The following is a 20,108-nucleotide window of genomic DNA, read 5'->3' on the forward strand; positions in this document are numbered from 1 at the left end:
CTTGTCGACCCTTTCTTGATGTTCACTCATCTAGTCGCGGAGTACTTTGTTCTCGTTTTCCATTTCTTCCATTTTCTTTAGAATGGATGCAAGTGCATCATTACCTGCATCAACAACGGTGTGAGCGTTACTTGTTGGGGGAGCGGGTTGTTCGCCGGTGGTTGCTGTGGTATCTGCTTGCGCGACATTTCTATTCGCCCTTTGAACGGGTTTGTCGAGTATGTTATTTAGAGTACTTGTCAGCCATTCCTCCAGTAATTTTTTCACCGCTGGTGGCGCTTCATGAGCTGTGGATATGGAAGCTCCCCTTTCGCGTGAAGCGGTTACACTTCTATGAGGGGGAGGTGAATCACTCCGCCTAGGTGTAGCACTTGGCGTCACATTCTCATCGTCTTCTCTATCATCCTCGTTGATGGTGTTTAAGATGTTGGTAGTGACACCCACTACTGCTTTCTGTCTTTCATCTCCTTTTCTTGTCGTTGTTAGTTCGTGCAAAGTAGGAAAAGAAGGCTGTCCTTTTTTATGATCTAGAAAAAACTAAAATTTTAACTAAAATCTCCCCCACAGACGACGCCAAATTGTTTGCTAAAATAATTAATAATAAAATAGAGGATGAATCTTAGTTAAATATAATAAATTCTAGATCTAATATTGAACGATATCAGCGGTACAGATAATATTTAAGAATAATTAATATCGGATGTGAGCTCAATGATTGCCAATGAATGTTACAATAATAAGAACATGCAATAAATGTAGGCAATGACTTCTTCAATTCTAATCCCTGACTTCTTACCCAGTCAATATCTTCTTCATATTTTGTTGCATATGTTTCACTACGGAAATATGTCCAACTCCCCTCATATTTATGATGAGGTTTCCGATGCCACTCCATTATCGGTGGGCCTTCCTCCCGGTGGTGAGGAATTCATGGCTGAAGAGGAAGAAAGCTTCCCCACCGTGGAAGAGATAGTCACCAAGAACCCTTTAGTTAGACATGACTTCCCAAAGGAACCCGCTCCTGCTCCTATTCAGAAGCTTTTTGAGACGGGAACGCCTTACATAGACGGCCTCCGGTCTAAATATCGCATTCCTCCTCACGACGAAATTGTTCCGGCCGGAAACGACATCGTAGAGGTTCATCGACCCGGATATTGTGCTTTCTACGTCTATCCGTTCTTAATTGGTTATTCTCTTCCTCTCCTCCCATTGGCAGAGGAGTTTTATCGATTTTACAATGTCTGCCCGGTGCAACTCTCCCCTGATTTGTATAAATTTCTCCTATTGGCCAGCTGTGAGGTCGACATTCGCCACCTGCTGCATTTATTTTCGCCTAGCGTTTTAGAGGCACTTTGATACACCTACGACATCGTAGGACCAGAGGATTGGTGGACGGGAAGGACAATAAGACGAATCAACGGTTTTGGCAAAAGTACATCTTCATCAAGACCGAGCACCTGGTGGCGGACCCTACTGGGTTTCCCGAGCAATGGAACTATAATCGTAAGTATCTTACCGTATTCTCGTTGTTTTCTTTCATTTTTGGCTCACTCGCGGCTTCTTTATTTTTTAGTTGAGAGGTGTGCACCTTCTCCCGTCTTCGATATTGAATATTGGGTGGCTCGCGTGATACCCCACACCGTGGGAATTCGTGATTAGGCGTCCTTTCACAAGCGTTTTGGACCCAAGATCCCATCCAGTAAGTGTTGTTTCTACTTCAGTTTATTGTTGTTTACCATTTCTCTTTGATGCGACCTCCCTTTGGTGCTAGATCAGCGAGTTTCCAAGAAGAAAGCTCCAGTGCCTGCGTTTCGCCAAGTTATCGCGTCAGCTGAAATGCAATTTGCCTTGGCTGATTCTGCTCGAGGAAGTTAGACTCAAGTTCTGTCGATGAGGGACTCCGCCCCTCAAACTGCTGCCTTGCGGGATGAGATCTCTTCCTAACCCATCTATCATCTTGTAGACGAGCCATCTGACGGCGAAGAGTCACCGTCGAGGAAAATGCGAAGGGTGGAAATCGGGAAAGCCATTGCCGTTGACTTCAAACCGGAAAAATTCATCGCTTTGGAAGCGGAATTTGCGCTTACACCAGATGTAGAGACCGTTTTCACGATAGGTGCCATATGGAGAGGAGGCCCTTTGGGGTTGAGGGGGTTCGTGGTAACGGAGAGCTTAAACGGGTCGTAAAAGGTGGTGTATCATTGACGGCTGGGGGAAATGGAGCAGTTCCTGCGAGAGATGACGACTCTGGCTCGGATATCGACCCTGAGGAGGTACGGGCCTTCCTAGAGAGGAACACCCGTGTGGAGATAAGGACGGAGGGTCCCAACCAGCACATAGTCATTCCCGTGGACTACGACCTTTTGGCCAACTCAGAACGGGAGGTTCCTGCCTTTGCTCCCCTGTGCGCAACTTCTGAGAACAATGCGCTACAGGCGATGAACGATGCGGATTTATCGTTGGGCATATCCGGCATGGCTCTACGAGTAAGTGCTCTTTTTTATGTTAGGATTTGTTTTACGTGTAATTTTCTCACATCGACTCCTCTTTTTTTGCTTGTTAGACTCTTATCATGGAGATCGAGCATGACCGGCGGGAGGAGCGGATGACGACCATTTTCAAGAAGATGACCTCCAAGTACAAGGAATACCGTACTAAGCACTGAACGATGGCCGACTTCCTTAGATGGCGAATTTCATGCACTTCGTGATGGGCTTAAACAGAAAGATGATGAGCTGATGAAGAAAGATGAAGAGCTAAATAACCCTTCAGTATTCCATTTAAGGAAAGATAAATGATATTTTAGATTGGATCAGCTCCAGTAAACAATCCTCCAGTATTCTTCAATGGCCTCTTTGATTTTTGCCACGTGTACACTTAAAATCGAAAGGTCCAAATTGCATCCGTCTTCTTTCTTGAATCTTGGCTTTTCCAACATACCTACTACTGAAAACTCATTTTATGCCTAAGTAATACATCTCTTTTAGGATCAAGCCACAATTGCAGTGCCAAATAGACTACAACCTCCCCCTATTCCCTACCTCCAAGTCAGAAAAGCAGAACTTTCAGCATCCATAGTACTTTTACCTTGGAGCAAACCCGTAAATGCACGTAGGATCAAGTTAAGAGTTTAAATTTATTATCCTTGAAAAATTCAGGAAAAGACAAATAGAAAGGTGATATTGGAAAAACGTTTTGAACTAACACCTAGAGAAGACTACAATGGAGAAGCAAAGTAAAGCTTATGTAAGCAAGGGTAACTATGGGTTTCAACTTTCAATAATATATTAAAAAGGGTTTAAGATGGTAATAGAGCAGAAACGAAAAAATTTCAAGCCATGGAATTATTTAAGGATTGTTTAAAGAGAGGTTGAAACGTCTCCGATCCCGTTGAAAGAAAACGGAAGTAAGAGGAGATGCAATTTGGACCTTTCGTTTTTAAGTGTACACGTGGCAAAAATTAAAGAGGCCATTGAAGAATACTGAATAGTTATTTACCGGAGCTGATCTAAACCCATTAATTATTGCTACGCATGAGCTATCAATAAACAAACTCATCGACATCAGTTCAAAATTCAAACTCAAATAAGCGAAGAGAATGAACAAAATTAAAATGGTAATAGTTGTAGACTGTAGTTTTGATATCCTAATGTTATGTTGAGGCCATAACTCATTCCAATCAACCAGGACAGATTTATAACCTAGCTTATGGGGCACGTGTGTTTGACCAAAAAACGTCAAGCTTTTTGCTAAATTAATTAATGATAAAATAAATGATGAATCTTAGTTAAATATAATAAATTCTAGATCTAATATTGAAGGATATCAACGGTACGGATAATGTTTAAGAATAATGAATATCGTATGTGAGCTCAATGATTGCCAATGAATGTTACAATAATAAGAACATGCAATAAATGTAGACAATAATAATAAATGTAATAAGAGGAAATTTGTCACCCAAATATTATGTGACTTGGATGATTCTTCCACTTGACAACAACGTGGAAGGATGGGACGTGAATATGAATAAGGAATCCTTGGATCTTACAAGCATAGATTGAATAACATATGTTTGAGCAGTGTCGTCAATGAATAAGATAACTTTCGTATATTCTTTATAGTCAACCCTTTACACTATGCTCTTATCAAAAAGTGAAGATCCCCCTTTTGTTCTCTATCTCTTCCTATTTATAAGGGATATTCCCAAGAAACTCTAAAAAGTACAACATAAAGAATATTCAAAGGTATATTCCTTGTATCCATTTCTAAACCTATCCTACCGTTACTTCTTTACTCCAGTTGCTCGTCCTTGGCAATAATCTTTCTGAGGACGACTCCTCGATATTATGCCATGGTCGATCCCGTACTCGACCCTATTTATCTACCCTTATCAAGTCGCCAAATTTAGACCAATACAACGTGAACCTATGATCTTTTCATCAAGCTAGATATTTTATGTATGTATTTTTCAAAATTGGTTTAATATTATCTGTTTGTCTCAGACACCAAAAAGGTTGAATGGTGCACTTAGTTGAATATTGAATTATTTACCCAAAGGAACAAATATCAATTCCTACTTAATATTATTTTTTTCTCTTTTTAGTGATGCACCCATATCTAGAAATTCTTGATCCGTCGGTGCGGCACTCAAGCGACAAGTCCTCGACGATTTTGAAACACTTAGACTAACAAACTACTAATAATATGGCACGGCTCCATTGGATCATGAGTTAAGACCAGTCTCTTTCTTTTTGAGTCCAGTGACTATGCCACCAATCTGTGAGATGCAAAAGTAAAGAGGAAACTTTTTTGTTTTTTTGTCCATTCTATTTTATTTGTTTGATAGGGAGTAAATTTAAAAAGGTAACCCTCATAACTGTCATTTACATTCGTCACCTTCCTGGAATCTAGATATGGGCGTCCGGATTCGAAATCAGTGTGTGCTTTTCTAGAAAAAAAAATGCTTTTTTAATTATTTGCATTACGAGTAGTTTTCTGTCAGTAAAACCTTTGAAAATCATTTTATGTATTGACATTTTCTATACCATCAAAGTCATTCAAACGATAATAAAAAATATCAATGGAATGAATTTATGTTCTAGCATTGCCGATATAAAAATTATTTACATAATCAAGTGACTTAAAAAGTAATTACATATAGTAACTTAAAATAAATAGAACTCAGTATAACAGTTTAAATTACAAGTTTTTATTAACTGTCGCTGTGAAGTTTTTTCTTGGTATCCCTTAGCTAGAAGAAGAAGTTTAAGAGGAACAGTGTTATTTGAAAACCTAACATGTCCCTTTTTTATTCTAAACCAGAAGTACCAGGAACCAAATTTGTAGATGTCCCGTGTCATCTTCCTCCGCACACAATATATATATATATATTTAAGAGAGCTGTTTCTTTAATTTAGTTTCCTACACGAAATTTTGAACTTGCTAATTTGCTTTGCAACTCTTTCTGTTTCCATAATGTACAATCTCAGACGAAAAACTCCACTTCTCCTCACTCTCTTCGCTCTTTCAGCCATTGTATCTGTCACATTCTTCAGTCTCTCAAACAACCCAAAATCATCTTCAAAAACAGTCCAAACAACCCCACATATTCACGTTCACAAAAACATCCAAATAGCTCATTCCCATTGTCAAGACACACGTTACCCAAAACTCTGCGTCTCTACTCTTTCCCTAATCCCAGATCTTGCCCAAAAATCCATTTCCCAAATCATCTCTTCAACTATAAATGTCACAGTTGCTGAGGTAAAAGCCTCTGCCAAAAACTGTACTGAAATTCGTGAGGATCTCCCCCGACTTGAACCATACGAAAAACGAGCTTTAGAAGATTGTGTTCAGCTCTTAGATAACACTATCATTGAGCTCAAAACAACTCTCTCTGATCTCCACCCTAAAAAATCTCCTTCACAAAATTACAATGACTTACAAACTCTTCTTAGTGCTGCAATGACAAATCAGGCCACTTGCCTTGACGGCCTTGCGCGTTGTAAGAAAAATTTAAGACGTTACGTTCAGCATAATCTACATACAATTGCTCACCATGTTAGTAATTGTCTAGCAATGCTCAAGAAAATGAAGAAATCATCATTTGCTTCTTCAAAATCTCAAGAAATTTACCCTGAGTACGGTGCTGTAAAAAATGGGTTCCCAAAATGGCTTAAGAAAAGAGACAGAGCACTTTTGCAAGCTCCAATTAATGAGACCAAGATTGATTTAGTGGTAGCTAAAGATGGTAGTGGTAATTTTAGTACAATTAACGAGGCATTAAGTGCAGCTCCTAATGCGAGTAGGACAAGATTTGTTATTCACATTAAGGCGGGAGCGTATTATGAATATATTGAGGTGGTGAGGAGGAAGCCTATGATAATGTTCCTCGGAGATGGGATCGGAAAAACGTTAATAAAGGGTAATCGCAGTGTCGTCGATGGATGGACTACTTTCCGATCTGCTACCGTCGGTGAGTTCCAAGTTTTACTTTAATTAATTCTCTGTTGGAGTTATCTTCTGCTTTATTTTTGTTTGCTTTGGTAAATTGGTTTTTTCAGGTGATAGATTTGGTTAATTAAATACTGACATAGCTTACTTTTTAAGTATTAGAAGATGAGACAAATACTCTATAACCTTTACTATATCAGTATTTCTTCTAGAAGTATAACAGATCATCTCAATAAATTTGAATATAGTTTTAACTTTAAATATGATGATGCTGGAAAAATTATTTAAAATTATCATGTTATGTAAAAGATAATATATAATTAGAGATAACTTAATTAGTAACTTGAAAATTATAACATGTTACCATTTTGGATGTCAGACCCTGAACCCAGAATCTCTCTATTTTGCTATCATATTGAAATGTGTAACAATCTAATTTAAAAGTTTAAGCTATTAAAGAAAATATATTATTTAGTTAATTACATCTTAACAGTACATATTATCAAAAATATACTTTGGAACCTATTTTTACTTTAATTTAAAAAATATCAAGTTTTATCTTAGTAACTTTGCTTACTCTACCACCAAAGGATGCGGTGCAGCGGATGGCGATAATCAGAGGTCTCGGTTTCGAGTCCTAAGTATGGAACAATCCTTGGTAGAGAGTGTTTTCCTCTGAATAGGGTCCTATGCGACGCGAATCCGGATATAGTCGGGCTTCAATGTAGGTAACGAACTCCGGGTGAGAAACAAAAAAAAACTTTGCTTACTCTAATGAAACGCTTACATTAGGGCGCAGGGAGTATTTTGAAACGCTTATCATTAAGATCTCTGTTGTAAGTTCGTTTAATCAAAATCTTCCAATTCTTTGTCATGCAATATTAGAGTACGACAGTTTTACATAAAAAGTGCAATAATGGAAAAAAAAAAAGTTAAGAAAAGTAGTGGTCTCTCATTTTGACTAAGCCAGATGGTCCCCGTGAGCAGATGCTCGAGATCTCGATGTTGACGCGTTCGCTGTAGTGTCACGTGTTCTAGATATTTAAATCTAACGCTTCAAATCTTACTTTTGTATGTATTGGAAAATAATAATCTATACCTTTATAGCTCATAATACTGTTTATTACTATATCATCATAAGTACATTTTCTGCAATAGTTTAGACTAGGCTATTTTTTTTCTTAATTAGTTTTAGTTTCGTCCATAGGCAGTGTACATTTAGCGTAACATGCATAGTCATATGCTTAGTTGCTGTTAGCTTTTAATATTAATTGTGTAAATACTTTTATATTGTTATATTAAGCTAAGTGGAGGAAACTTATGTGTATTGCATCATAAGTTGAAGCCTTGTACAATTAAACCAGTGATTTTCTTTTAAAAGTCAATGGTACTCATTTCTCAAGGTTGTCTATCCGAAAGTCTGCATTCAAAATCAACCGAATAAGATACTCCTTAAAATGGCGATCTGCATTCGTAAAACTTACAGCTAAAAGTTTTCGAGAAATTAAAGTCACAGTAGACGATCGATGTGTAACCATTGAAAAAGTGGCATAATATATTCCTTATGGTAGGCATAATAAAGGGTATGGAAGTTGATTTGATAGTGTCGGTGGGAAGAAAAAGGAAAATGCATTTTGAGCATCATAAAATGAACAATGATGTCCTGGTGAACATTTTGGAGTACAGCAATTAAAGTGACTGTGTGTGGAAATTGGACAATTTATCATCTATCCACTAATCCGTCGTGATTGTCGGCTTCAATCTATCTTAATATACAGAGGCCTAAATTTGGGGAAATCATATCTAAAAGACACTGGGGGAAAATATACTACACTTAAATGCGCACACAGTTAGGAGAAAAGAGGCCAATATGACACTCCTCCTATTCCATTTTATTTGACGGTGTTTAACTTGCACAGAGTTAGAAAAGTTTTTCTAAATTTATAGTTTAAAACAAGTTATAAATATTTATGTGTTTTTAAATTAATTCATTAAAGATAAAATAAAAAAATAATAGTTGAATTATTTCTAAATATAAGAAGATATTATTCTTTTTTGGACAAAATTAAAAAAAGAAATATGCCACACAAAATGGGAAGATGAAGTATATGTTTCTCTTAATTAAATACTACTTCTAACGTTAACCTAGAACGCTAGCTAGTCATATATACCTTTAGAGGTTTTAAGTTTTAATCTGCTACCAGTAAAAAGTGATGGGGTTCAATGCTGTTGGAGGTTTTTGCCTTGCCGATTTTAAGCGAAGATCTTGGAGCTTCAAGCACATATTATGCATTGACATTGAGTTTCATTTCCAATGCCAATGCGCCATCCTAGAGAAAATTTCCTACAATTAAAGCTTGAGAATCTTGAAAATGATACACTTATAAACCTAAACCACTACTATATTATAGTATGACACCCTGAAATTCTGCTACATTTGTCTGACACTGACGGAGTCAAAATTTTTATTAAGGGGAGTCAAAATATAAAGAAACGAACTCATCAAAAAGCTAAGGGGTGTCATTATATAGTATATATACATATTTTTAAAAAAACTTACTGAGCTAAACAGTGTAATTTTCCAATGAAGGGCGTCGGTTGATACCCCTTGGGTGCCACTGTTTGTCGACCCAAAAGTTTACTTAATTTTGCAAATAATACGAAGAAAAAGTAGTACTCCTATTACTTGTATGTTTGAATTGCACATTTGCATGCAAACAGAGAAGGGTCTTTTTTCATCAAGCTAGCAAATGATTTTCATGGTCCCTGCTCTTCCTTATTGCCAAAAAAGGCGGCACCATATATGATGGTTTTGTGGCCTAGCTATCCCATTAAAGCTTGTTTCCAAACGCACTCAGCTAGTTGAACATGTCCAGTGGCGTTTTAAAAGACTTTCTCTGTTTGCATGCAATTCAAGCTGCTATTGGCAGACACTGTATTTAAAAATATTTTCATTTACATGCATAAGACAAAAAGGGAGGCCCTCTGGATGTATGAAAAAAGTTTCTTTGTTTCCTTTTCTCTTTGCTTTTTTCGTCCTGTCACTGTTGACCACTATAAAGTTGTCCAAATACAAAATTGAAAAGAAACTCTGTTTTCTAATTTTAAAGGGCTAAAATAATTAGTCAACATGCTGGCCGGTGATCTTATTTAGTAGGACCCTTCTAGCCATCTATTCGTTACCGTGTCCCACGGAAAAACTCTTAAACTAGTTTGGTTCCTGGATTTTCTGTCAAACACATTTGTCTCGTTCCTCCTAATGTGTTAATTATAAAATTTTCAAGAATACTTTAAAAAAATGATTTTTTTTCTTTTGGTCTTTAACTCTATCTTATATTCTGTGACTGTATAAAGAACTTAATATAGCATATTATAACATGTTGTAGACGGTAATCTACCTTATCTTCTGTGATACTAATCTTGCTTATTATAGATAATTAACTATATTTATCTCTTAGGTGGTTTGTAATTTTTCTTTTTACCGTATTAGTGCATAGAAATTAAATTTTTTAGCTTCTACTGCAGTCGTGGTGAGAAAACTATTTACTGTTTAACTAGTTGTTGGAGATAATCTACCTTATCTTCGGGTTAGTAATTTCACTTTTTTTATGGTTACCTATAGTTATGTTTTATGTGACTTGGTAGTATATAATTTTCTTTATACTATTAGTGCATAGAAGCTAAAACTTTTTATTTTTACTGCAGCCGTGGTGGGAAATGGATTTATAGCAAAGGGCATCACATTTGAAAACTTTGCTGGACCAAGCAAGCACCAAGCAGTGGCAGTTAGAAGTGGCTCAGATCTCTCAGCCTTCTATCAATGCAGCTTTGTGGCATACCAAGATACTCTCTACGTCCATTCCCTACGACAATTTTATCGCGATTGTGATGTTTATGGGACTGTCGACTTCATTTTTGGTAATGCAGCAGTTGTGTTCCAGAACTGCAGCTTATATGCTCGTAAACCAAACGAGAACCAAAAGAACATATTTACTGCTCAAGGAAGAGAAGATCCAAATCAGAACACTGGAATTTCAATCTTGAACAGCAAAATTGCAGCAGCTGCAGATTTAATTCCAGTACAATCATCGTTCAAGAATTACATTGGTCGACCCTGGAAAGAATATTCAAGGACAGTTATTATGCTAACACATATTGGTAGCTTAATTGAACCTGCTGGATATTTAGAATGGAATGGTACATTTGCATTGGATACACTTTACTATGGAGAGTATATGAACAGAGGACCTGGTTCTAATACAAGTGCTAGAGTGAATTGGTCTGGTTACAGGGTTATCAATAATTCTGCTGAGGCCAGTCAATTTACTGTGGGGAATTTTATTGAAGGAAAAGAATGGCTACCAGATACAGGATTTCCATTTTATCTCAATTTAACTGCATCTTAATTGTTTTAATTAGCAATTGAATTATTAGTTATTTGTCTCAAGTCTTGAAGGGTTTTAGTTCCTCTGTTTGAGGAAGTTGAAATCAAGAATGTAGCTTGTAATTCTTGAGGAAGTTATTAATGTTATTTGTATTAGGCAAAATACATATGTTACCACCTGAACTATGAACCAAATCTCCCTTACACATTTTTTGACGGCAAAATCATTTTACACATTCAATCTTTCAAAAGTGAGTCTAAGACACACCATTTTTTCCAGATGGCATGCGCGTGTTTAACTAAAACATTGTGCGCGTATAACCTCTAAAATCTTATTGAGATCCTTAATTAAATGCCACATGTCATAATTTTTTTCTTTATATCTTTTCTTAATATGATAGTAAAAAGAAACTAGAAAAGGGGAAACCAGATTTGGCTTTCTTTTTTGTTCCTCTTTTTTGTTCCTTGTCATCCCAGCTAAGATCCATCCTCCCACTTCCCCCTCTCTCCCCCCCCCCTAATACACACACAAAAAAATTATTTTATATTTCTTCCGCAAATCACCTTCCGGCAAACTCTCACTATAACATTTAAAGCCAATTTAAAGTGGGTTTTGCATTTGAAGTTATAATCTAGCTTAATATTATGTTTCTTCCCATGTATAAAAAGAATCATAACAAACATTTAAAGTATTTTCCTCTTCAATTGCTGTTGGAATTCTCGTTTTCAAACAAAGGATTCTTTTTTTAAATGAGTGTGGAGAAGGGAGACTGTGGTATTTGTTGATTTGTTTTGAACATTAATGGTAATGGTGGTAGCTACGACGTTGGTGGCAGCTATGGCGGTAACAACAGCGATAAGGTGGTGATAATGGAGGAAGGAAAAATTATTTTAGTTTTTGGTGGATTTTTTCTTGTGGTCGGCAAGGGATACTTTGTCGGAGAAGAGAAAGAGATGAGAGGGAGAAGATGGTTAAAGGGTGGAGTTGAAAATTTAAGTATTTTATTCTTTGAAAAACAGTACTGACACGTGTCACGATTTTATTGGTGCGTGACATTACACATTTCTACAAAACTGGTCAAGAAAAAAATAGTGTGTATTAGATACACTTTTGAAAGGTTGAATGTGTAAGATGATTTTTGCTGTCAGGAAGTGTGTAAAAGAGATTTGGTTCATAGATCAGGCGGTAACTTATGTATTTCGCCTTTGTATTACAGCACTTATTATTTTTGAAAAATTTGAGTTGAAATTCAACATATTTAGATACATGGTTACGAATTTGGTCAGGATTTTGATAATAGAGCCTACTTTATACACTTTTCACTAAGGGCAACTGAACAAGCAATAAATACTTGAGGCTTAATGACAAACCAAAAAAAAAAAAAAAAGTAATTTGATATAACTCACAACTTTTGTCCATAGTTTGATCTGTCCTTTTCTACCTGCATATAGGGATGTAAATGTGGCAGGGCGGGGCACGACAAGCCTTTATCCGCTAAAGGTTTAATCTGCCTTACCCTGCTTTGTTTAGTATTTTTTCACAATTTTGCTCTGCTCCCGTCCTACATCGCCAAGCCTTGCCCTGTCCTGCTCCTTTCATGTTTTCCTTCATATTTTTTTCCTCTTTATTCTTCATGTTACGGTTTCCTATTCATTTTTTTTATGGACAAAAGGTTTAAGGGCTGCATAGATGCCTTTCCTTCCTTGCAAAGTGAACAAGACGCGCTTCTGTGATTATGAATAAGTACTAAAGAGTTAATGTATTGATACAAGCAAGTGAACAGGAGTGCGAAGGTAAACGTTTCTATAGTTTAAAGAGAATCAAAAGCTGGAAATAATTTCAATGCTGAAACTTCCCCCCCCCCCCCCCTGATAAATAATCATATCATATTTATCTTATTCTTTTTGGTTATTTATTTGCTTTTGTGACAACATTTTGGTTCAAAAGTGAACAAACTTAGTGGGCGTTTGGACATAAGAATTGTAAAATTTTAAAAAAAAGTGAACTTTTTTTCAAGTAAAAATGGTATTTAAAAATTAGAGTTGTGTTTAGACGTTAATATAATTTTGGGTTGTTTTTGAATTTTTGTGAGTGATCTGAGTAAAAAATTTGAAAAACATCTTTTTGGAGTTTTTAAATTTTTGAAAAATTCCAAAATTTATCTTCAAATAAAACTAGAAATTTTATAGCCAAACACTAATTTCGAAAAAAGATAGAAAAAATTCTTATGTCCAATGGGATCTTATTCTCAAAGTACCAATCGTGGCATAGTTAGAGAAGTGTCACTCTCCAACATGGGCTTCCCCAAACTGCATTTGTATAAAAGTATGGAAATTTTACCACCTATAGAATAGGTTAATACCCTATTTATATTAAATAAATACCATTTTAAAATATTACATCCTATAAATACCTTTTATAGTTTATAGCAAAAAATCTAAATATAGTTTCATCCTACAATTAAGGCTCCATATATGCTACAAAATATTTTTCTCTCATTTTTTATATTTTCTCTCACCTAATTAGCGTATATCTCCTCTGACCAGCTTTTCTCTCTCTTCTTCCATACACTTTACCCTCTTCACCCACAAACCTACGTTTCATAAATCTTCTCCCACCCTAAATCTCTATTTCTCCGCCATTGTCACCTCTACTCTCTTCTCCCACATCGTTAATCAAATTCTTTGTCCTCTCTGTATTTTCACAGCATAATCAATCTTTATTATTATTTGGCATACAAAAACAGATCTATAAAACAACAAATTTCAGCAAGAAAAACGGAAGAAATATAGAGATAGAGAAAGTAGAGGAGAAAGAGATCTAACCGTCCATCTCAACGATAGGGTTTTCAACCTTGATTTTGTCGAAAGCCATGTTTACAGATGAAAGAGGTGAAACTGTATTCACATGTATTCAGCAACATTCATTTATATATTTTAGATGTATTAAAAAGTTATGATTATTCTCTTGTATTCAGATTTAATCAGTTGTAATTAACTATTTTATTCAGCAGTAGTTAGTTGTATTCAAGTGTTTTATACAACTGCATTCAGTTGTATTCAGTTGTAGTTTGTTATATTCAACTATTTTATTCAGCAGAAGTTAGTTGTATTTTGTTGCATTCAAGAGTTTTATTCAGCTGTATTCAATTGTAGTTTATTGTATTCAATAGAAAAAAGGAGAAGAGAGTTGAGAAGTTCGATCAGATGTATTGCTCTAGTTTTTCCTTCTTTTCACGTTTTTGAGTTTCTTTCTTTGAGCAAAATACAAATTATTGTGTACTCGTTTTAGTTCTTTGAGTTAAATTAGGAGACTATCATGTGATTTGATTTTCTTCCGTTTTTAACAAGTTTAAGTTCCCAGAATTTGCGCAAAAAAGTTACTGTATTTCACTGAAATTTTGCTTGAATACTATTAAATACAGCTGAAATTTCGCTTGAATACAGTTAAATACAGATAACACTTAGCTGGATTTCCCGTTTTTACGCCTATTTTTTTTCTTGTATTAATGAATACAACCGTTTAAATACATGAAATACATTGTATAAAAACATAAAAGATATCTATAGAGCGTAATATAGCAAAAGGTATCTATAAATGGCTAATCAGGACTAAAAGATGGTGCTTTGTGAAAATTTCTCCAAAAGTATTGCCAAATGTTTGTGCAGTCCAGCCCAAACTGATCAAAGCAGACCCAAGATGTGAGAGTCTTCAATCCACTCTTGCTGCCCAATTAGGCCAACTTTCAAAGTTTACGTTTTGTGATCTGCTAAAATCAATTTCAACTCTAGACTACAGCCTCCCTGCTTAAACAAAAGAGAAAAGGGAAATATTTTGAGAAAGTAGAAAGGTTGAGATTTCTAGCAGAATATGCCTTTAAGGTGATGGAAAAGAAGTGCATTTGAGCCAAATGCAAAGGAGAAAAAAAATTTCAATACAAATACAGTAACGAGTAGAGCTGTTAATATAGGCTAGCCTAGCCCCGTCTAGCACAACCTGCACGAGCTTTGACATTTAACGGGTTGGGCTGGGCCGACCTACTGTTTCGATGGGCCTTAAAATGGTCAATGCTCAAAACAAACTACTCAAAAATATTTTCAAGGTGCTCATGGCATATCCAACAACAACAACGACCCAGTATAATCCCACAAGTGGGGTCTGGGGAGGGTAATATGTACGCAGACCTTTCCCCTACCCCGAAGGGTAGAGAGGCTATTTCCAGGAGACCCTCGGCTCATAAAAGCAACAAGAGCCGATATATTAGTACCATAAAAATGCATAATAAAATAACAGCAATATAAGAGATATGAAATACAGAATACGAAATACGAAATAGATGGTTGGTATAGTAAAACTAGCAGTTAAAGTCCTGCATCAATAGATGACCAATGACATTCTTAGTCTAACTCCTAACCGGCTAGTCTCACTCTATTGTGTTGTAGAAATATTCACAAGTTTCCCCTAACCTACAACCTTAATGCTCGACCTCCATAATTCCCTGTCAAGGACCATGTCCTCAGTAATCCTAAGTCGCGCCATGTCCTGTTTGATCACCTCTCCCCAATACTTCTTAGGTCGCCCTCTACCACTCCGTGTGCCCACTACAACCAGTCGCTCACACCTCATCACCGGTGCATCAGTGCTCCTCCTCTGAATGTGCCCGAACCATCTGAGTCTTACTTCCCGCATCTTGTCCTCCATGGGGGCCACACCCACCTTCTCTCGAATATCTTCATTCCTAATCTTATCCATCCTTGTATGCCCGCACATCCACCTCAACATCCTCATCTCTGCTACTTTCATCTTCTGGATGTATGAGTTCTTTACCGGCCAACATTCAGCTCCATATAACATGGCAGGCCTAACCACTGCTCTATAAAACTTACCTTTTAGTAACGGTGGCACTTTCTTGTCACACAAGACTCCCGACGCTAACCTCCACTTCATCCACCCCACCCCTATACGGTGTGTGACATCCTCGTCAATCTCCCCGATCCCCTGAATAACCGATCCAAGGTACTTGAAACTACCCCTCTTGGGAATAACTTGAGAGTCAAGCCTCACTTCAATTCCCGCTTCCGTCGGCTCAACTCCAAATTTGCACTCGAGGTATTCCGTCTTCGTCCTGCTCAACTTGAAACCTTTAGACTCAAGAGCATGTCTCCAAATCTCTAGCCTCTCGTTGACGCCGCCTCGTGTCTCGTCAATTAGAATAATGTCATCAGCAAATAGCATGCACCATGGCACCTCCCCTTGAATATGATGAGTCAGTGCATCCATCACCAGGGCAAATAGGAATGGGCTGAGCGCAGACCCTTGGTGCAACCCCGTAACAACTGGAAAGTGTTCAAAATAAAGATGTCTTAATATCTTTATTTTCATCTAAATATATAATTATATGCAATATTATTTAGTTATTAATATTTTCTATTTTTTTCTATTTTTAATTAAATACGTTATTAAACCCATAGGTCGGCGCAATCCAACCTCGGTCAAGCCTCATGGGCCACAAACTTACTTGGTCCGGGCTTAAAAGACTCATTTTTAAATGTGCTCAAAAAATCTTAGCCCAATCCTATTAAATCACGGGCTGGATAGGATCGGCCCAGATGGGCCAAACCCATATTGACGGCTCTAGTAACGACTAGTGTGATCTATAAAATTTATTGACCATGAACATTGTTAGACCTTAGTATATTCAAACTTATCGTCTTTTGTTTTTCACTAGTAGCTCTATTTAGTGGTAGCAGCCAAAGAGATTCTATTTTAGTTACTCTATTTATTTAGATTTATATAGAATACTTTACTCTGTTTAAAAAAAATATTTTTTTATTTGAAAGTAAATTAAGTTTAAATTTTCTCTTTTACCAGCAATACAAAGTGAAAGTCCCACAAAAGCTTTATCCTTTAAGCTTTTAAAACTACAAATTTTAAAAATCTTCCTTTTTTTCTTCTTAAACTCTATGTTGAATCAAACTATATCATGTAAACTAAAACAGGAGCAGGGGGAGGAGTATTTACTTTATTATCTGAAGAGTGTATTGGTAATCTCTATGTATGACGATTTTTTGACCGGACACGTGATAAGCATCGAAGGAACTCATAATCAACCCTGAGATGTGCCAGCTAGGCCAAAGACTAAAGAACTCTTAATCATCCGAGAATTTCGTCTCGGGTCTGCTTTGCCTATACCAGATAATAATGTTCCAAATAATTTATTCGGAAGGTCCAAGGTACCCGAGCAATCGTCATCCCAGCACCGGCAAACTCTAAAGATCTAGGATTTCGTCTTACCACGGGCAACAACCATGATGTTATCTCGCAACATACTAGAGATGTGCTTGGAGTTAGTTAGGGCTAGATATCCTATAAATATTTTTTCTGAAGTATTTCTAGATTCAAAGACTAAGCACAAAATCACAAAGAAAATAGATTTATTAGTCCAATACCTTGTATAAAACTCATGTGTGTAAGAAATATTCGATCGCATAGAGTGTATTAATGGGTTGATTAACAATTCACATATAAAAAATGACAAAAAGAAAGCATTCACTCTTCTTTTCTATCTTGCATCTATAGTATTTTTGCCCTGGTGAATTTCTTTCTTAGTTAATAAATGTAGGGGCATTCTTATACAGAAACTCTAGAAAAATCAATATTCATCTAGTGCTTATAACTATTGTTCATTGACTATCAATCAGCCCAAATCATTAAACACGAATTACTTTTTCTTTCTATTATTTTTTCTTAATTATTTATTTTGTTATCATTTACGTTACTTCTATTATTTTTGCATTGTCAAAGGATCAACTAAATTTAGTTTATTTAGATGCTAGATAGGCCTTAATATCATAAATTTAATTGTTTTACCTAATAACCAAATTTTAGGATAAACAAATAGCGATCGATAGACACTAATTTCTCTCAGCCCCGGTAGATGCGCAGACCGAGTGAGTTTCTGCCAAATTTCTCTTAACTCGTCTCTCTTGGAACATGATACGCACTATACAGAATTAGAAAGAGAATAAGCAAAACCTAAGAAGCAAATATGCAGAATTGCTCCTGAACAGTTGAGCTTGATTAAAATGTTTGAATGAATAGTACAACTAAATCCTCTACTATGTATACACGAGCAGTTGGGAAGAGAAAAGGAATCCAGAAGTTAGTTATAACTAACTCCCTCATATATGTACTAGAAGTCACATGCTGCACGTGACCTTAACTAACAACTAATACAATGATTAAATCTTTAAAAAAAAATACAAATTGGCTTCAACTAAAATACAAATTGGCTTCAACTAAAATACGAATTGGCAATTAAAATACCTAATCTGAAAATCTAACTGGATCAACTCATATCAATACTCCCCCTTAGACAATCCTTGTCCTCAAGGATTGAAATCAGGAAATTGCTGGCAAAAGGACTCCTACTCTTCCCATGTGCAATCCTCTTCAGTAGCATTGAGCCATTTTTCCAGTAGTTGAGCTCCTGGTTTGCCATCCTCCTTGATCAACCTCCTATCAATGATAGCTTCAGGGACCATCAGAACATGACCCGTCTTTAAGTGAATTACAGGTAGTGTGACAAAAGCTATATGTGATCCCACTTTCTTCTTGAGTTAAGACACATACAAAGTGAGATGAATCTTAGAGTCCTTGGGTAAGTTCAGGGCATAGGCCACAACTCCTATCCTTGTAAGGATTTGGAATAGACCAAAGAACTTAGCAGATAGTTTTTGGAAATTATGGGACATTAGAGACAATTGCATGTAAGGTTGCACCTTAATGTACACCCAATCTCCTATAGAAAAAATCTATCAATTCTTCCTTTGTCAGCCTGAGTTTTCATTCTATTTTGAGCTCTTTGCTGGTGGAATTTGAGGCACCTTAGTGTTGGTTCTCTAGCCTGTAAGATTCTATCCTCAAGGTTAAGTTGTGAGTCAAAGGCCATGCAGGGCAGTAGAGGAGGTTGTTTCTGGCCATAGACAGTGTTACACCCCGCAATATTACGATGATGTTACATCATGCAGTATTATATTACGATGATATTACGCCTTGCAGTATTATATTACGATGATGTTCCGTCTTGCAGTAATGTTACGCCTTGCAGTATTACATTACGGTGATGTTACGCTTTGCAGTATTAAGTTACGATGATGTTGCACCCTGTAGTATTGTACGTTGAATTTGTCGTAAGGTAATTGACATCAGTCCAAGGAAAATATTATTTGGAGATTTTAAGGATTATAAGTGATGAGTAAGTTCGTGAAGGTGAGAGGGGAAGCAAGTCGAAGAAAATAAATTTCATTGATATTTTGCATTTTGGGATAAAATACGGTCCGAGCTAAAATACCCGGTATTTATGGACTAGTACCATACAAGGTACCACATGAACATGATAGTGAGGTATATAAGGTGTGCTAAAAATGAGCAATATTTTAAGTAATTTGAGATAATTCTTAATTATGTGGATAATTGATTAATTGTGGGAATAATTATGGTATTAAATACTACCCTAATTAAGATAATTCTTAATTATGGTATTAATTATGATAAATGGATAAAGATCCTTTTGGGGCTGCCACATGGTAATAAAACAAAGACAAAGTGGCAACAATATGCATAATGAGTCACAAGACATATGATGCCTTCTTTACACGTAGGAATTCTTGGAATTACCTTGGATTGGTTTCTTATTTGGTATAGTTTCATATGTATGTTAACTTACAGAAGGCTAAAGTAGATAGTTTCTGCTATGTTTCACTCCTTTCAAATATAGTTTAAAGATGTCCTTTAAGCCTAAACAAATTGATACATATTTTGGCAAGTGGGAAAGAGATATTATACATAGAGAAGCTTTAATCTCCTAGGAGTTGGATATGTTTATTACTTTACATCATTATGGATGTGAATTAGACCAACAACTTTGGATGCTAAACTTGCTAACGGATGAAGCTCAAATAGCTCATTTGAAACTTTATATCACGATAAAGCGTGAGATTTGCGATTCTAAGGGAGTACGGTGCAATCTTTCTCAATAATATCATACGGACTTTTCCCTACTTCGATCCGTCATTACGTGTTTTGTCGCAATTGATGTGTGTTAAAGGGATTGTCAAGAGAATCGGCTCAGGTATGTTAAGACTATCCCTTCTTTCTTTTGGCATGATCTATACGACACAAACGGAACGAGCAAATGCACAAATTCTATAAATGACTCTATTCATAGAAGTATGAGAGATATCTATGTTCTTGAATATCCATGTG

At 36.3% G+C, this 20,108-nt stretch overlaps 1 protein-coding gene across 1 annotated transcript; it reads left to right on the top strand.

The window, feature by feature from the left end:
• Positions 1 to 5,246: 5,246 nt before the first annotated feature.
• On the top strand, positions 5,247 to 11,005 carry LOC107818898 (pectinesterase-like). The gene is made up of 2 exons (XM_016644974.2): positions 5,247 to 6,478; positions 10,162 to 11,005. Exons 1-2 carry the CDS (start codon positions 5,479 to 5,481, stop codon positions 10,860 to 10,862), a joined length of 1,701 nt encoding a protein of 566 aa, XP_016500460.1. The 5' UTR covers positions 5,247 to 5,478; the 3' UTR covers positions 10,863 to 11,005.
• The last annotated feature ends 9,103 nt before the right edge of the window (positions 11,006 to 20,108 follow it).

Source organism: Nicotiana tabacum, chromosome 22, assembly GCF_000715075.1.
Source record: "Nicotiana tabacum cultivar K326 chromosome 22, ASM71507v2, whole genome shotgun sequence".
NCBI lineage: Eukaryota > Viridiplantae > Streptophyta > Magnoliopsida > Solanales > Solanaceae > Nicotiana > Nicotiana tabacum.